The following is a 20,175-nucleotide window of genomic DNA, read 5'->3' on the forward strand; positions in this document are numbered from 1 at the left end:
CAGTGCCATGTTCCAGCTCTTTGGATCCCTTCCCAACTCCCTTTGGCTCACCTTTGGGCCCCACAGAGCCAAGAAGCCCTTCTTCTGGAATACTGCTGGCAGGTTCACCCTTGATGCCAGTTTGATCTGCCGAGCCCATTTTGCCTCCTGCTCCACTTCCAGCTCCGATACCTGTGTTAGCCCTAGATTCTTCGACACCCATGCTGTCTCCTTCAACACTGGAGGAGAAAGAACCAATCTTTCTCTCTGAAGTCGAGTCTGCACCAGTCCGATTCGGACCGACATTGCGTCCAAGTCCAACGAAGTCACTGCTACCTCTATTGCTGTTCCTCATTCGTTTGTTGATGTTCTTCAAAGGAGGCAGGCCCACTTTGCACACTCGTTTTGGCACCAATTCAGTTGACTATGACCACAGTGAGAAGTTTGCTTAGTCGTATACGGATGACAATTGGTATGACGACTTGCTAGAGGCTAATGGCCCTGTCACCTCTACCGAGACAGCCTATTTCTCTCCTCCTGGACCTGCCACAGTGGAATCCACCTCCTATGCTATGGTTATGTGGCTGACATTTCTGACCCCACCTCCCCACCATGGAGTTCAGAAAAAATGTTCTGACTGAGGTCCAACAACCCGGACAGACCTCTGCGGAGCTTCTCCTTCTATTTAACAAGGCTTTGGCATGCACTTTTTAGCTGCAAACCTTGATCTGGGCACCCTGTCACCCAACAGGTTGACAGGTGCCATTGTCCTGCTCCCAGCGACCAGCCGGTCCAATCCGGTAACTTTTCTCTCCTCCACTCCTTTTGTCTACCAGCCTAGCCTTCTGCTCTGTCCACACCACCTGCTCGTTGGGAAAAAGTCTGACTCCACCCTCAAGTGGTTTAAAGAAAGCACAGCTATGGCTCGCTTGTTTAGCCATTTCGCCTATCCTCACCAACTGCACCAATTTTCTATTTTTAGATGGGTTACCCCTTACCCCCCACCTGTCCAATCCCATCGGGGGACCCAACATTTTGTGGTTGCGGTGCCCATGTAACCAAGGTCAGCGTACTGCCCAGTCTCAATACCCGCCCTTCCTCCCACTTCTCCACCTGCCAAGGGCATCTTCTGGTACCTCCATATTAGAAAGGCAACCACTAAACTAAAGCAGATCTCGGTGTGATACTCAATGAACTGTCGTATACTGAACCCATTCAACCAGCTTTGAAGATCTATGAGCCAAAGGCTTTGGGCTCTGCATTATACGGGGATGAATTGTGAGGTATTCTAACTACAAGGAGCTGATAAAACCTGGTCTTCCCTCCACCCAGTACTCCATTATATCCACTTTTTAGCGACCAGGGGGTCACAGGCGAGATGCACAAAATCCGTTGACAGCCCCTCCTTTTCCAGAGACGTCTTTGGACTACTACTGCATTCGCTCATTATGTTGATAGTGTGAAGGATGTTATGAAGTCTGGTCACTTAAGTAAAATCCCTTGGTTCAGGAATTTGGAACTACTACTCTACTCCCTTGGGCTGCATGATTTATGGGACTCCCCGACCATAACCGCTTTTCCAACTAAGGCTGCACTGAAAAAGAAATATTAGTCCTATACTGTGTCGGAGGAATAATGGAGAACCGTTAATGTCCATGTATTCACTGGTTAATCTAGCACTAAGTCTGCAAGGGGGGGGGGGGGGTCGTTGAGCCATTTTGATATCGGGTGACCGTTCCTCTACACATAAACCTGTATTGTTAGTTTCCTATAGGTACCTCTACCACTAAGGGTGTTCACTTCTGGATAGGTTGGCAAAGGAGAAACTTGTTGTCCCACCTGCCTTTTTGCCACTGGATTCAAGATAGCCTGGCTGATGAGGGTTATGAACCCGAAACCGGTCCCAAGATGCTTGTTTCCGGTCCAGGGAAGACATGGCTTGGCAGTTCGAGCTGGACTGTTCCCATGAGGCACAGGGTCAGACTGATTTGAATATGGCCATGTCTGAACTGGGGTGGCGGAGTGAGCTAAAGAATGGTGATGGATTAAACCCAGATCAGTTGATAGGGGGTGAGTGTTTGATTTGCTCCGTCCATCATCCCCTTTTGTATCTTTTTGCAAAGGAGAGCATCTCCCAAGTATTGTTTGCCTGTCCAGGCTATGTATCACCTTGTCGCACCTGGCTTGCATCGGCATGTACACTACTTGGAGTACGTACCCATAAAGCGGCTTTATGCATCCCTACATCGGATCTTCTCCCAGCTTTAGTTATTTCCATCTCTAAGCTTCTGAGTGCAATGCGGGTGATTTGCAGCAAAGCTTCACATCACCATGTTACTTGAATGGACTACAGTGAGCTATGGTTTTGCACTCTCTGGTCTCTTTCTAATTATTCGACATAATGATATTCCCTTGCGTAAATAAGAGGTATATTTGTCCTATAAAGTATTTTAACTCTGGAATTGGTTTTATTGATGATGTAATATGAATGTTTAAAAAATTGAATGTTTTTAGAATGTTCTACTTTCATGGCCATGGTGGCCGAAATAAAGTAATTTATATTGAATTGACAATTGGTATGGTGACTTGCAGGAAGTTAGTGGGCCTATCACCTTTACAGAGACAGCCCATTTTTCTCCTTCTGGACCTGCCACAGACTAATTCACCTACTACGCTATGGCTATCTGGCTGATGTCTTTGACCCCCACCTCCCCACCATGAAGTTCAGAACAAATGTTCTGGACAGACCTCTGCTTAGCCCCTCCTCCTATATGACAATGCTTTGGCAGGCACTTTATTAGGGCAAACCTTGATCTGTGCACCCTGTCAGCCAACAAGTTGATAGGTGCCATTATCCTGCTCCCAGCGACCATTCGTTCCAATCTGATCATGTTTCACTCCTCTTGACTAGGAAGCTAAACATTTTGTAAGAGGGTTTTTTTTTCTACCAGCCTAGCCTTCTGCTCTGTCTACACCACCTGCTTGTTGGGAAAAAGTCTGACTTCACCCTCAAGTGGTTTAAAGAAAGCACAGCTATAGCTCGCCTTTTTGCCCACTTCGCCCATCCTCGCCAACCGCACCAATTTAGCATTTTTGGAAGCAGTACCCCATAACTCCAGCTTGTCCAACCTCATCAGGGAACCCAACATTTTGCAACTGCGGTGCCCAAGTGGCCACAGCCAGCGTACTGCCCAATCTGAAACCCCGCCCTTTTCATCCACATCCCCACCTGCCAAAACCTTTTAGTGTGTCCTCGATGGAGCACAGCCACCCTGTGGGAGGCAGAATCCAATGATTCTTTTGGAGTTGGCATGAGATCACATCGGACAGGTGGATCCTACAAATACTAAAGAGGGTACTTAAGTGCAGCACCATAGCTTATGAAACCCTTAAGGAACCCACACAAACATTATACACAGACTGCGTGACACAGTGCAAACCATGAGTGAAAACATGACATGGCACACACCTGGGTGCATTATATATTATGTGAGGACATATCTGCATGAGCAGATATTCCCCTGTGATGGCTAGTTCTATTACTAGATATTGAAAGTGAACCAGGAAGCCATATTAAGTACTGGGCACTGGTCAAAACTAGTTACCCAGCTACATAATGGTTTCACTGATATATAAGGTATTTGGTATCAAACACCTCATATTAATAACCACACATTGATTCCAGTGATGGCTTTATTAATGCATTCACCCGGAGGGTAACTTTGAGGTACCCCCTGAACCCTGCTAGTCTTCTGGTGTGCTGGCAGACTAGTCTTGTCCAGTCTTACACCACAGGCGTGTTTCTGAGCCCCTAGGAGGTGAGAGCCCAGCTCAGGTCAGGAACAATGCCTGCTCTGTCAGGAGGTGTTTACACCCCCTCCAACAGGAAGGATAGTCAGTCAGCATATCAGGGCCAGATGCTTCAAAGCCTGTGCCGCCTTTGAAGTGCGAGCCTGGCTTCCCCAAACCTGGAGTATGGCACCCCCTGCCATGAGGCCCATTTGGCACCAGGACAGATAGTCAGGAGGCATGCTGCACTGCCAGGCTTGACACACCTCCTAACTAGCTTGGCTGCAACCCTTCACTCCCCTTAACACCCCTGAACTGAGTATTTAGGTGGCCCCCTGACACCAGAAAATCAGATTCCGACACAAGAAGAGGACTAATCAGAGTGAAGAAAGTGAGAACGGAGTCCCAGCTGTGGACTTTTCACCACCAAACCCTGCCTGCACCTGTACCGACAATCAAAACAGACTGACTCGTCCTGTTGCTGTGCATCTGCCAAGAACACTTGTGGGCTGCTAGCACTTAACAAATTTTCAGCAATCTCCCTTGGAGTAGAGAAGCTATTCCCCTGCAGGCACCAAACGCCGTTCTGCCGCCCCTGGATTCTGCCGGCGCAGCAGCCACCCAATAAGAGGTCTCCTTGCTCCAGAGGATCAGATCCGTCTCCCCACCAAGTGAGAAGATTCCAGGACCACCTGGAGCCGCATAGCACCAATACCCTGGGGTACCGGACCTCCTGCAGCAACCAAAGCCTGTTTGAGTCCGGTCCAGACTCCAAGACCAAGCAGCTGTTAAGGGACATGAGCATCGCAGATACTCACTGCAAGAATAGCCCAGCTGTCCTGCTTTTTTGTCTTCTCAACCGGCAAGACCGACAACCATGAGTACCCATGACTCCCAAGCCCATCTGACGTAACTACTCTGCAACCGAACAAACCAGCCCAGGTTAGGAGAACCGACTGTGCTCCCTTGCTCCCAGGGCCCTCCTGAACTGACCCCCCCATTTGGGTGCTTCTGGACTTGTCCCCAAGTCTGCCTCTGCAGTCTGTTTCTAGGTGGCCCCCCCTCTCTCCTTCGGTGTAGCGAGTAGATTAATAAAGTATATATGTTCGAGGCATGTGGGCTGCTGAATTCATATCTGTGCATAGATCGCCGCCTAGTGTTGGGTCCGGATGATTGCACATTGTTGTCCTGGAAGAGTCTTCGAAGTATCACGAGATAGGTGGCTCCTCCCCTGGACTACAGTGCGCATGGGCATCGACTCCATCCCCAGATAGTTTTTTTCCGCCATTGGGTTCTGATGTCTTTGGTTCCCTCTTGTCGGAATCGATAAGAATTGATTTCTCTTTACTTGAGACCAAAAGGTCTTTAGGACTTGCGTCGGTATTGTCTTGCGTTCGGCTTCGCAGCTTCCTCGGCTTCGAGCCAAGCTTGTACTTCCGCGTGCTTTCGGCGCGGGAGGGCCTAGTCGACGCTCCAAACTCTACGACCATCCATCATGGAACGAAGTCCATTCAAACGATGTCCGGTGTGTGCCTCGAAGTACCCACATATCGACGTACACCCGGTGTGCAACAAGTGCCTGTCGCCGGACCACGACGAGGCCAAGTGTATGGCCTGTTCCAGGTTCCGGTCCAAGAAAACACTCAAGCTCCGTCGAGCTACGCGCCTGGAGGCCCAGCAATCTGCACCGCCGCCGACGGACATTTTCGATGCTGGGGAGGTCGAGGATGAAGATATCCAGGACATCTTGGAATCTAACCCAGCGTCGGAGGTCGAGGACGACTACGACGCCGAGACCGAAGATTTCGGTGAAGTCGCCGAGGAGGTAGGGGACGACGACGGGGCCCTTGCCACCATGGAGGATAGCTCGGACGAAGAGCTTCCTCAGACTGACTCCGGGGCCGTTCAAATACTTAAGGCCCAGGTCGAGGGATCGCCTTCGGGCCTTACCCGAAACCTTGTTGTGAGTTCCTCGGCCCCGCCTGCTGCCCGGCCACGGACATTGGTACCGATTCACTCCCGGTGACACAGAAACCGAAAGTGAAATCTACAGTCTCGACGCCGGAGATATCAAAACAGAAAGTGCGCATCGCATTGGTCGGATCGAAGACTTCGGAGGCCTCGGCGCCGAAGAAATCTAAAATGGCCGTCGAGCCAAAGAGCCACGTCAAAATGGCCGAACCGAAGGCTACTACATCGAAGCCGAGGGTGAAGGGGTCGGACGCGGCCGCATCAGCACCGAAGGCTGTCGACGCCGGCAAGGGCCGACTCGATCCCAAGAAGACGGTCGACGACCCCAAAAGGTCTCTTACCGACCCGAAGAAGCGGCCAGACGACCCGAAGAACATCTCTGCCCCGCTTCCACACGACAAGGCCAAGGTAGCTGCGCCGAGTGCGTCGACTCCGAGGGGAACCTCGTCGGACTCCGCTCCGAAACCAACCGCTAAGGACCCTGTCGAACCGGCGCGTCCATCCGTCGGGTTCACTAAAAAGGTTACAGAGTCCCTACAGCGCATTAGGGACGGCGCCGCAGCGGTCGAGCCGAAGGACCCTCCGCCGGCAAAGCCTCTGGAGAAACCGGCAACGGCGCACACGCCGATCCTTTTCACCTTGCCGTCAAAGACGGCGCCGAAGGCTTTCGCTGCCAAACCGGGGGCCGGCGTGCCCTACAAGGTGTCTTCGATGCCGAAGCCATCGTTAGTGGTCCTCGGCCCACGGCCTCGACATCTTTCGGAAGAAGAGCGTCAGGAACATTTCATCGACGCCGAAACGGGTAGACTTTCCCTCCTGAAGAGGAAAATCACCCCTGAGCCCCAGTTGGAGTCGTACAAGATCCCACTCAAACGAAAGATGGCCTCTGCAGGTTCTCCAGCCTTGGTAGAGCCCATTTCACCACAGGCTCACAAACTCTCGCCCACTCACTCCAATGCAGAAGCTGGTGAAGGAGACGACGAGGATGAGTACAGCTACCCCGTCTACACAGACCCAGAGGATGTGGCAGAGCCCTGGTCTGCTGGTGGCGATCCTGGGGACCCGCATTCTGGACAGGACCCTCAGCCTTTCTCAGCAAAAACTTCCCCCACTGAGGACTCTGCGGTTTTCAATGCCCTCATTGAGCGGGCAGCGGCCAATCACAGCGTCGAGCTGCATGCTGACCCTGTGAACGTCGACTTCCTATTTGACACCTTTTCTGTCTCTGAAAAGACTGTAAAGACTCTGCCAATGCTGAAGGGTGTTCTAAAGCACGCTGCTGAGGTCTTCAAAGAACCCACCAGGGCAAGGGTCATCAACCCGAGGATCGACAAAAAGTACAAGGCGGCGCCCACAGATCCAACTTACATTAAAGGACAGTTGCCTCTGGACTCCCTGGTTGTCTCCAATGCCCGGAAGAGGCCAACTCGCAAACTACGGGTGATGCTCCTCCCCCAGACAAAGAGTCGAAAGTCTTTGAGGCTTCGGGGAAAAGGGTGGCAGCGCAGGCAGCCAACATATGGCGCATCTCTAACACGCAGGCGCTCCAGGCGCGTTATGACAGGGCACACTATGATACCCTAGAGACCCTTTTGCAACATTTACCCGATCAATATAAGGAAGCGGCTGAAATGTTAATACAGGAGGGGAAGCTAATCACCCACGCTTCCATAAAGTGCACTCTGGACGTGGCTGACACCGCCGCACGCGCAATTAACACTAGCGTTATGCTTCGTAGACATGCATGGCTGAGGATATCTGGGTTCAAGCCGAACATTCAAACTACCATCTTGAACCAAACGGTCAACCAAGATCACCTGTTTGGCCCTGAGGTTGATACCACCCTTGAGAAGATGAAGAAGGACACCAACACTGCAAAATCTATGGGTGCCTTGCAGTCCCAGCAGTTTCGGAGTGGGTCCTTTCGTCGCTCCAATGCTAGAGGCACCTCAAGGGGTCAACTTTCGCAGTCAGCGCAGTTCTACAAAAGCAACACCCAGACTACTTATACCAACAAGGGTCGAGGTGGATACCGCGGCAACAACGCCAAGGGCAGAGGACGTGGCAACAATAGCTCCAGGTCCTCTACCACCAACAAACAGTGACACATTGTCACTGCCCCCCGACCACACAACTCCGGTCGGGGGGAGACTCCAGCAGTTCCTGCCCATGTGGAAGTCCATCACCACGGACAGGTGGGTCAGAAAGCTCATCCAATTTGGTTATTGTCTGGAGCTCACATCCACTCCACCCAACATACCCCCAAGGCACCGTCCTATGTCAGGCGAGCACTTGCACTTATTGCAGCAGGAAGTCACAGTCATGCTTCAAAAAGGGGCAATAGAGCTCGTACCCTTGCAGGAAAGAGGCGCAGGAGTTTACTCCCTGTACTTCCTGATTCCAAAGAAGGACGGATCCCTCAGGCCCATCCTGGATCTCAGGCCCCTCAACTTTTACATCCTATCAGAGCATTTCCACATGCTAACACTGCAGCAAGTTCTCCCACTGCTTCAAAAGGGGGACTTTCTGGCAACTCTGGACCTGAAGGATGCGTACTTCCACATTCCGCTACATCCTTCACACAGAAAATACCTCAGGTTCACCATCCAAAACCAGCACTACCAATTCAAGGTTTTGCCTTTCGGGGTCACCACGGCACCCAGGGTTTTCACAAAGTGCCTGGCGACGGTGGTGGCGCATCTAAGACGTCAAAACATCCACGTCTACCCCTATCTGGACGACTGGCTCATTCAGGCGAAGTCGGCCCAGCAGTGCGCCCACCACGTGTCCCACACCATTCACCTCCTGCACGATCTGGGGTTCTCACTGAATTACCCAAAATCCCATCTCCAGCCCGCCCACATACGGCAGTATCTGGGAGCGACCATAGACACTCTGGCGGCCACAGCACAGCCGAATTCAGTGAGAGTCAGCAGCATTCAATCGCTGATCCAAAAATTGAGACCTCAACACTCGCTTCGAGCAAGAGTGTTCATGCAGTTGATAGGCATGATGGCCTCCTGCATTTCCATTGTCCCGCACGCGAGACTACATATGCGTCCGCTTCAGGAGTGCTTGGCACGTCAGTGGACTCAGGCTCACAACCAGTTGACAGACGAAGTGTTGGTGAGCGGTCGGGCATACAACTCTCTGCATTGGTGGAATCCACAAAACCTTTGCAAGGGCCGACCGTTCCAGGAGCCTGTGCCACGGATTATCCTGACAACCGACGCTTCTCTCCAGGGATGGGGAGCGCATGTACTCCAATACACTGTGCAGGGACTATGGACGCAGCAACAGGGGAAGATGCACATCAATGTTCTAGAACTGATGGCGATCTTCATGGCACTGAAGGCTTTCAAAGTACATCTATGCAACAAGGTCGTGTTGATTCGGACGGACAACATGACGGCAATGTACTACATTCAAAAGCAGGGAGGCACACACTCTCCGCAGCTGTCTCATGTGGCTCAGAGCATGTGGAAGTGGGCCATTCAGAGGAACATCTTCCTCATGGCAGAGCATCTCCCAGGCAAGGACAATCAGATGGCGGACCTGCTCAGCAGGCACAGCCACCAGATGCACGAGTGGGAGATACATCCATCAGTACTCCAGCCGTACTTCCAAAGGTGGGGTCATCCAGAGATAGACCTGTTCGCCACAAAGGAGAACGCAAAATGCCAAAGCTTCGCCGCCAGGTTTCCACACCCACAGTCGCAGGGCAATGCGATATGGATGAACTGGTCAGGCAAATTTGCGTACGCTTTTCCCCCAGCACCTCTGATACCGCTGGTGGCACGCAAGCTCAGGCAACACTCGATGACTCTCATCCTAGTTGCTCCAACGTGGGCTCGTCAACCATGGTACACCACGTTTCTAGAACTGTCCGTGGTACCGCATCAAAGGCTACATCTCACACCCAGCCTTCTGACGCAGAGCCATGGCGACATTCAGCACCCAGATCCGCAACAGCTCAACCTGGCGATCTGGCTCCTGAAGTCCTAGAGTTTGGCTACCTAAACTTACCTCCCAATTGCATGGACATCATTCGGGAGGCAAAAAAGCCCACTACTAGAGCCTGCTATGCGGCAAAATGGAAGCGGTTTGTCATTTATTGTGCAAACCACAACATTAACCCGCTGGACGCTTCTATTCAGAACATCATCTGTTACCTATTCCATCTGTACAAGTGTAATCTGGCCTATACTTCCATTCGTATTCATCTGTCTGCAATGGCCGCGTATCTCCAAAATAGACAGCACCTTTCACTTTTCAAGGTGCCTGCCATCAAAGCTTTTTTGGAAGGCCTCAAACGAGTCATTCCACCACGGACTCCACCAGCACCCGAGTGGAACCTTTATGTGGTTCTTACCAGGCTGATGGGTCCTCCCTTTGAACCACTGCATTCCTGCGAGATTCAGTTCTTGACATGGAAAGTGGCTTTCCTCGTAGCAATTACATCACTACGGAGGGTTAGTGAATTGCAAGCCCTCACAATCCAAGAGCCATTTATCCAAATTCACTCCAACAGGATAGTGCTCCGCACTAATCCTAAGTTTCTGCCCAAGGTTGTGTCTCAGTTCCACATCAACCAAACTATTGAATTACCCGTTTTCTTTCAAAATCCTGAATCATTGGCGGAGCGGATGCTCCATACCCTTGACGTTAAACAGGCCCTAATGTTTTACATTGATAGGACCAAGGATTTTAGGAAGACTAAGCAACTCTTTGTCGCCTTTGCACCACACCACAAAGGTAACCCTGTTTCCAAGGCTGGTATTGCTAGGTGGATAGTTAAATGTATCCAAATATGCTATCTCAAAGCTAAGCGTACTCTTACCATTCCACCAAGAGCCCACTCCACCAGAAAGTTGGGGGCCTCTATGGCGTTCCTTGGAAACATTCCTTTAGAAGACATATGTAGAGCAGCCACATGGTCTACCACACACACATTTACTAAGCATTACTGTGTTGATGTGCACTCCAAACAGCAAGCAGCTGTAGGGCAGGCTGTTCTCAAAACACTTTTTCAAACTGCTGCAGCTGGCACAGGCGGCCGCCGCTAAATGAAGGGACTGCTATTTATTCTATGCACAGATATGAATTCAGCAGCCCACATGCCTCGAACTTAATATGCTACTTACCAGTATGCATCTGTTCTTGGCATGTAGGGCTGCTGACATTCATATCGCCCGCCCTCCTCCCCGGCGCCTGTAGCAGCTGCAGTATTCACATATACTCTTAGCATGGTCATCATTCACTGAGTTTCACTCCATCTTGGCCGCAATGGCTAAAAACAATCTGGGGATGGAGTCGATGCCCATGCGCACTGTAGTCCAGGGGAGGAGCCACCTATCTCGTGATACTTCGAAGACTCTTCCAGGACAACAATGTGCAATCATCCGGACCCAACACTAGGCGACAATCTATGCACAGATATGAATGTCAGCAGCCCTACATGCCAAGAACAGATGCATACTGGTAAGTAGCATATTCAATACATAAGCACAGTTGAACATTTTTAAAGGCTTTATAATTTGGAAGCACTTTGAAATTGGAGTCTAAATATTAAGATTGTACTTTTATCTTGATTTGTGGGAGCTGCACAAGTACAGCAAACAGAATTTTGTATAAATGATTTGTGGTCTCAGTGAAAGCTGTGGTATGCCCAGTCAAAAAGGGCATGCAAAAGGAGCATAAAACACAATATGATAGTCTATATTCTACCATATCCCTTCGCCTTTTACAAATAAAACTACATTTTTAAAAGCTTCGGCCTTCCCATTAATTCGATTTTTTTCTTAATTTTTTTTTGTTTTTGAATTAAATAAAATATTTCATAATTTGTGTTTGTTTGATGTATACTTATGTCTGTATTGTTTGCCCTGGTTTTCAGTAGTGTTTCAGTGGGGGTCCACAGAAGTCGAAAGGTTAAGAACCGCTGTTCTGTGCTCTGTATATCACAGACCCTCTATCCACTTTACCAGTAGCTTTCTCAAGACATTTATTCATGATAGAGATTTATAGGTCCATTACATGTGCTTCACATTCTTTAGGCATCATGCTGTTGACACTTTACACCCAAAGCAATTTATATTTCAGTCATGTGGTTCAGAGATTGGAATTTGCCCAAAGGTTTAGAATGAGAGACACCAAGGATGTTGGCATACACACAACTTTCTGGTGACTCTGTTGCTTGTAGTCTGTAGAGTTGTATCATTTAACTTAGTTGTACAAAAGGTAAGCCCAGACTTGCTCATTTTTACAGAGCTTGTGAATTTGCAGGGTGTTCTGTTGTGTTCAATATATAAACCATTACTGAATTTACTCACAAGTTAATAATGGAGACCGGCCTTCAGACAAACCGTAGCAGTCACCATAAATGTAACTTTTTAATGCATGAATGTCTTCAACTTGATCTCTATTTTGCTACTTTGAGTTTGGATGAGGGTGAAATTGGATAGAAGTTCAAGATCGGGGATACCTGAGCTAACTTTGAAGTCTTCCCACTGTATGTTCTATTCATGTACAGACATGCTTGGTTAATAGATGTAATATATTGGTTTCCTAATGGCTGCCTCAGATCAAGAATTAATGTTTGTAAAATCCTGTTCTGGGACTCCAAATTTCGAAAGGAACGTATAACAGGTGAATCTCTATAATAACTTTATAGAAATGTTACTCATATTTAAGACTATGCTAGAAATGTTGCCCTGTACTTCTCTACAGTTGCACGCTTGGTGCATAATTCTAGTATCTAAAGGTTAGGTCGAAAAGTGGATTTTGTTGCATTCTTAGACATTTAAATATTGTCCTACCACCCACATATTCATGCTCATGGCCAGACCAACCTAGATCATCTGACTCACTCTTAACCCCAATTGTTATACCACTTGCTTCCAATAAACAAAGCATGAGATTGTCTTAAGCTTGATTGAGATTGACAGTGACATGGATCGGCACTTAAATGTTCTGCTTGTCACTTTACCAGTGTATCAAAAATCAAATCCAAATGTGGTTGAGGCTAATCCCAGCCTTTCCTCCATCAACTAAATTTGACTATGGGAAGGTGTACTTTTTCAGATTTTTTTTAACTTTAATTATATTTGAAGTATATTTTGAATAAATTGAAATGTGAATATAATGGACGCTGTAAAGTGTAACTCATGAAAGTGCAGGGAAAAAATTGAATTTGATCCAAACAAAATCAGTGCATGTTCAATATGTAGCGTATATTGCAAGATAATTGTCTAATGCCCCTGTAATCGATATAAAGTTCCCACTCCAATCTTATATCAAATCTGTATGATCTGATATAGACCTCTAGGCTCAGATTACTTACCTTTGACTTTCTCAGGCGTCAGACTGGATCCAGAAGATATTTCTTTAGCATTAGACTTGCGCACTGGTATGTAGCATTGGTCGGCTCCGCGTGATGTCGTCTACTCCTCACGTTGTGACGTCCGCTTCACCTATATGCACACCACTCCGGTGCGCTGACGTCAGTTCTTTTATTTCTACAGCTGTTTGCGCAGATCCATGAAGAGAGCAGCTCTCTGCCACTTTTTGACAGGGCGTTTCCGACTTTTTGTGAATAGTTTTTTGTTGTAGAATGTCCAAGAAGGCTTCTGGCTCCAAGCCATATGGCACCTGTCACCGTGCCATGTCGATAACGGATCCACATCTGGTGTACCATGGGTGCCTGGAGCACCACCATGATTCGAAGCAGTGCTCCAACTACCGCGCCACGGCTCCAAAAACTTAGCAGGACTGGCCCCTCAAGCTGCATGTGGCCAGGCGCTCAGCACTGCGTCGCACTGGAGGTCTTGTTCTCGGTCCCAGTCGAGAGGAAGGTCCAGGCATTGCTCCGGGAGCCAGCCCTAAGTCTTCATCTTCTGACTCAAAGTCTTTGAGTTGGTTAGGTAAGAAGCACAAGTTGAACCGTGCTTCGACTTCTCCCTGTCGGTCGCCTGACACAACGCGGCAGTCTTGGCGTTCTAGGCCTCTTTCGACTGAACCTGCGCCTCGGTCTGCTCCGTGCTTACCCGTCTTCCTGAGAGCCAGAGCTACCCCTGTCGAACTCAAGAAATTCTTTGGCACCATGTGCATCATATTTGGGTGACCTGATCCTGCCGGCGTGACTTTGAGCCCCACAGGTTCAAAGGGGGCTCCATTGATTCCGCGCTGGCGGCTCCAGTGCTTATGATCCTCCCCCCTCCCCCCATGGATCCGGACTGACGCTGGTCGTGCCACTATGACCTTTCCCAGCCCCGACACAGAGTCTCCCGGAACCCATTGCCAGCCCTTTTCTTATTGCCGACGACCCAGAGCCGGGCCGGCGCCTTCCGATGCTGATTCCTGAGCCGGCAGCACCATTGGGTCTACTCAGCCTTATTTTGTAAGGATAGGAATGAAGGAAGATTAGGAGAGGTTGCTGGAACCTTTACAAGACCAGCTTGAACACGAAATGGACTGGTATGAGGAATTGGGTGAGGCCAGTGGACTGGATACCTCTCCGGATTTTGGCCTACTTTCTCCCCCTTCCGTGGCTACAGAGGAGGGAGCTCCATATGCTGTGGTGGTGCACAGGGCAGCTGAGTTCCTCGACCTTCAGCTCCCTTTGGTGGAAGTCAAGACGAACATCTTGACAGACGTCTGGCAGCCGTGTGTCTCCTCCTGCGAACCCCTCCTGCTATTCAATGAGGGCTTGACTGATATCCTTCTCGGAACCAGGTCTAAACCCACTCAGGTGCTACTGTGAATAGGACAATCGCCTGCTGCCATCGTCCCGCACCAGGCAACCCAAATTTCCTCACCAACACCCTACTCCTGAGAGCTTGGTTGTCCAAGCCTTCACCTTTCAAGGTGCTATCCCTTCCTCACCCCCTGTGCAGGGAATCCAAGAGGCTGGATAGTTGGGGTAAGAAAATCTTTCCTTCCACCAACCTTGCATTGCGGTTGGTGAGCTCCACATGCCTATTTGGCTGTTATTCCCACTCCTTGTGGGAATTGATTGTGCAAGTGCTGTCACAGGTCCTAGAGGAGGCCCGGCCATCCACTCCTAAGCAATATCAAACAGGATAGATGTGTCAAAGTTCGCCATTCGTTGTGTGATTGGCACGACTGAGTCACTAGGCAGGGCAATGTCATCAGTGGCTATGCGACGCCATGCCTGTCTGAAAACTTCTGACTTTTCCTTGGATGTCCAGGCTTCCTCATGGACATGACCTTTAACGGCACCTGTCTCTTCTGAGACAAAGTGGACATGACCCTAGAGGTCTTTAAGACTCACAGCCAAGTCCTTGGCCCTCTCAGTGGTCCCTGTCTGCTTTTGGCCCTTTTCTTGGCTACATAAGGGGCTTTTAGCTGTGCCAGCCATACCCCAACCGTAAGGCAGCATCAATTTCAGCAACGTATACATAGCCTCTGCTTGTTCTGACCCCATGGGTCGGGTGGCGAAAGATCAGGTCAGTCCACCTAAACCACCCCGCTCCCTTAGCCTCCAAACTTTCCGAGTCTGGCCCTTCAAGACTATGGACAACCAGATGGTGGCAGGATCAGGCATCACCTCCACCACTAGCCAAACAATACATCGGACAGATGGGTTCTTCAGATAATCGGAAGGGGCTACTCCCTCCACTTTGAGACTACCCCTCGCTCCACGCCTCCAACTTACGACCGGCTGCCGGAGGATCACCTGACTTTGTTTCAAGAGGAAGTCATGACTCTCTTTGCCAAGGAAGCCATAGAGAGTGTTCTGGTGCCAGAAGTAGGCTGTGTTGTTATTCCCGCTACTTTACAATCCAGAAAAAGGACAAGGGCTTTAGTCCTATCCTTGATCTCTGAGCCTGCAACTAATTTCTTAAAAAAGGAAAAGTTCAAGATGCTCACTCTGGCCAAGGTTTTGTCTGCCCTAGATCCAGGAGACTGGATGGTAGCGTTGGACTTGCAGGACTCTTATTTTCACATTCCTGTCCTGCCTGCCCACTGGCACTATCTGCGGTTTACGGTAGGCCACGAGCACTTTCATTTCTCTATGCTCGTCTTTGGCGGTGGTCGCAGTCCATCTGCGCAGATTAGGGATGCCAATCTTCCCCTTTCTCAACTGGCTTTTAAAGGCGGGCTTGCACCAGGCTGTCATCTTCCACCACCAGACTACAATGAACCTCCTGTATTTGCTGGGGTTCACTATCAACGTGCCAAAGTTACACCTGACTTTCTCTTAGACACCACTTTCTTGGAGCTGTTTTGGACACAGTGCAGTTTTGGGCTTATCCTCCCGGACCAATGTTTGAGCCTCTATCCTGGATTTCGGTTAGAATGACTCTGAGGCGGCTGTGCCTCACGGTCTCCTGCATCCTGCTTGTGACTCATGCCCGATGGCAGTGGGACTAGATATTTCAGTGGGCACAGCATCAGGGGAATCTCTCCGACATGGTTTGAATCTCGAAAGAGACCCGCAGTGGTGTCTGACCAACTGCAATTGGATCAGAGACAGACCTCTCTTTCTTCCCCAACTAGATCATACAGTAATGACCAACTGCTTACCATCAAAATAGCTGTTTTAGTGGCAATAGCATCTTCTAGGAGGGTGAACGAATTGCAAGCCCTGTCACCCAAGCCTCCTTACCTGACTATCTTCCCTTACAAGTGGTGCTTAGCACCAGAACTTTTTTCTTACCAAAAGTGGTCACAACATTCCACGTTGGGCTATCAATCACCCTTCCCACTTTCTACGCTCCTCCGCATCCCTCTAAAGAAGAGGAGCGGCGACTCCTTCTGGACCCAAAAGAGTGTTGTTGTTCTACCTTAACTGTACAATTCAAGATAGATGACCAACTCTTCGTACGTGGGAGCGAAGAATGGTCATGCATTGCATAAAAGGACGATCTCTCAATGGGTCATCCTTTTCATCAAAATCTGCTATGCTCTATCCAAACATCAGACTCTTGAATGCTCATTCTACCAGAGCTAAAACTGCTACCATGGCGTTGCAACGTGGTTTCCCAGTCCTCGACATTTGTCAGGCAGTAACGTGGGCATCTCTGCACACGTTCACTAAGCAATACTGCTTGGACGGTTAAGTCCACAGGGATGGCCTATTTGGCAGCTCTGTCCTGCAGAGCTTCCTGATCTAACTTGTCCGCAGTTCCTCCTCCGGGAATAGTATTGTTTGGGTTTCTATTCAAATGCAAGAAATCTGCAGCCAGATGTCTCTATCAGATGTGCAAGTTACTTACCAAAGGCGACGCAGACATCAAAACGTCAAAGACTACGATGTCACGCAGAGCCAACTGACGCGTACGGGTATTGCCTAAAGAAAAATCTTCCCAATTCAGTCTGACACGTTGTAAATTCAAAGGTAAGGAATCTGTGGCTAGATCATTGCTCTACCAGATAAGGCTTCACTGAAGGTAAATAATTTGTCCTTTTTGTACGTTAATTACTTTAATGTTATTCACAGGTTCCCCTAGTGAGGATTCAGAAAAACATGTTGAGAAAACTTCTACTGATGTAAGTATTTTTAACAACCTATTGTTTTGTTTCCTTTTAAGCATTTATTAATTGTGTGTGTCTGTGTGTGTGTGTCTGTGTGTGTGTGTCTGTGTGTGTGTGTCTGTGTCTGTGTGTGTGTCAGTGTGTGTGTGTGTGTCAGTGTGTGTGTGTGTGCGTGTGTGTGTGTGTCATGTTGCTTTGCCGGGTCCTCTGAGCATTTGCATGCTGTGCTGAATGATGGACTATGTGTGTGACCGATACTTATTCTACAAAATACAGACTTATAATCTGGTTTGAATATTCTTGTATTGATGTAATATTCTAAGAATACTCAGACTTCAATCTGAGACCCCCACACCAAAGCCTGGGGAGCAGGCCCCTGCCCCTCTATATCTTTTTTTTAACCTTTTTCCCAGGACTCTGGACTGAGTCCTAAGATGGCTTCCGCCACATTGTTGTTGATGTGATGGTAACCAATCTGATGTTGTCTCTATATCTGTTGTCTCCACAGATCCTCAGCAATATGAAATATACAAAGTCATTGAGCCTTAATTTAGCAAAATTACTGAACAAATATAAACCAAATCACAATTAGCACGCTTTCGGCACCAAGACCCAGCTTTCTGATTTTCCTGTGGAACAATTAGCAAGTAAAATGCGTTTGGGGACACCTGATGATCACCCCAAAACTTTCCAGTTAGGAGTTGAAGTGAAAAAAACATTTTTCTACGAAAAATCATCCTAACTGCAACTGCCCATTGGCTATTGCCACTGGGTAACATATGCATCCTTACATTTCAGTTACTCTTTTAATTTCCTTTCTTTCTAAACATTGGAACTATATAACATAATAACAATATTTACTTTTTAATAATTTGTTTTGTATTTTTATTTATTTATTCAATTATACTATGGGAAATGTTCAGTGACCTGTGGAAGGCTCCATAGTGTTCTTTTAGTGGTTTCTGACAAAAGCCTGCACAAATTAATCACGAATATTATTGTATGCCCGTTTCCTAGCTTTGTTTTTTTTTTTTTTACTTTATCATTTTCCAAAAGAAAGGCAAAAAGAAAGGGGAACATACATGATGAAAACATACAGAATAATCATAGTGTGTCACTCTAGTCACATACATGTAGTATACAATAATCCGTATCATTCTTGGGCCAAGGTGAAAGGAACATTTGGGGGACGCAGAGCCCGAGGTAATCCTTGGAGAGAGCGAAACCTAACTCCTAGCTTTGTTAATAATTCTTTCTGGGTATTGTTTCCCTTAAATTTGAGTCAGTTTGTCAGTACCTTTCTCATAATTGGTTCAATTTGTGCAGTTACTTCCCAACCTTAAAAACTGTCCATATGGTAAGTTCTTTCTCAGGGATACTGGATGGAAGCTATCATATCTTACTTAGTAAGTTATTCCAGTCAGTAGGTTTGTAAAACTCCTTAGATTTTATGGTGTACTTGCATGCAAACATTCTCAAATCCAGGAAGGACAATTCCTTGGAATTGATAGCAAATGTGAACTTTAAGCATGCTGCACTTGAATAAAAAAAAATCACTGTTTGTAATCTAGAGTGTTATATTCTAGAGAAGTTACCAACGACTAATATGAATATGAATACAACAGTATTTATATATGAACAACACAGGAGTTATCAATTTGGAAACCTCCTAGTCATGATTGAACTGAGTGGCCTAGAGCTGTACTTCAGCAATAAGAGTAGTAGGAGTACTACAGGCACATGAAACTATGTCATGTAAAGTCTCCTTTGAAACAAAAACGGGCCCGCAATATGTAACTAGGGCAAAATGTATGTAAAGATAGCTCTCCTGTAGTTTTCTCACTATCAAAAGGTCCATCATTACATATAAAGTTTCCTCTATAGGTATCACAGAGACAATACCCTTACTTCTGTCATACATAAAACTTGACATCCCCATAGTGAATCATGGAATTATAATATCCTTGACAAAGGACTACACGTAAAGCATCACTTCTCATACTTTGCCCTGATAAACAAAGAAGGCCAATGTACGCGTTTATAATGCTGATCTTAAGTTGACAAAATATTTTTGAGCTGAACTCTCTTGCTTACAGAGAACCTTGCTTTTTCAAAAGATTTCACATATTATCGTCTTTGATTTTTATTATCATGAAAGATTGCGCTGCAACTATCCTTTTGTATTGTTCCTTGTTGTAAGTAGCCAATCACACACATTCATTTAAATAAATGTGAGCAGTGTCCATGCGTTATGCCGGCTCATTCACCTTATGTGACCACACTCGTCAAGATCCATATTGGGAAATGTCTACTTTTGACGTCGCACATCGAACTCCATTGCACATCTTGCGAAATAGACGATGGCTCCCAGGGAACATGGTCAGCAACACTAAACATCATTACACTTCACCTTTCAATCAATAACCCAAATTTGCGGCAGAGGGTGGGCAAGATAGGTACTGGATGAAGGCCACAGTGATGTCAATGCCGTTGGTGTGTCTAAATACTACAATGCCATGATATTTTTTGAATCAGAGCTAATGGTCATTTATGTTTAGGAGCATGGGATTATAAGATACAACCTTGCCTAAAGCAATTCTACATAGTGTGTGTGTAACCTTAATTAATACAGCTAATGTGAATGAGGGTAGTGCTCTACCTGCTATGATGATTCTGTAATATGTCTCTAAACTGCAAAGAGAAACACCAAGATCCCAACTTACCTCTCCAAGTGGTGGTCGCACCCAGAAGACCTTCGTCCAGAGGCACCCCATTAAAAGCTACAGGGCTTCCGACGCCAAAACAGCACTCTGCGCCCGGCCGCCCCAGTGCCACTGAGGGTGCATCTTTTGCGCTGACCTAAACCCGCATTTTCCCTGAGCTTAAGCCCAGGAGTTTTTCTCCCACAACCCTGTGGCCTGCTCGTCAGCAGCCACC

General features: G+C 47.8%; 1 protein-coding gene across 1 annotated transcript in view; it reads left to right on the forward strand.

Moving 5' to 3' along the window:
- Positions 1 to 20,175, forward strand: part of BOD1L1 (biorientation of chromosomes in cell division 1 like 1) — a 449,046-nt gene that overhangs the window by 347,238 nt on the left and 81,633 nt on the right. The window contains exon 15 of the mRNA XM_086964081.1: positions 17,204 to 17,253. Coding sequence (XP_086820207.1) covers positions 17,204 to 17,253 — 50 coding nt within the window. The remainder of the gene's footprint in view (positions 1 to 17,203; positions 17,254 to 20,175) is intronic.

The sequence above is a fragment of the Lissotriton vulgaris genome, chromosome 3_2, assembly GCF_964263255.1.
Source record: "Lissotriton vulgaris chromosome 3_2, aLisVul1.2, whole genome shotgun sequence".
Taxonomy (NCBI): Eukaryota; Metazoa; Chordata; class Amphibia; order Caudata; family Salamandridae; genus Lissotriton; species Lissotriton vulgaris.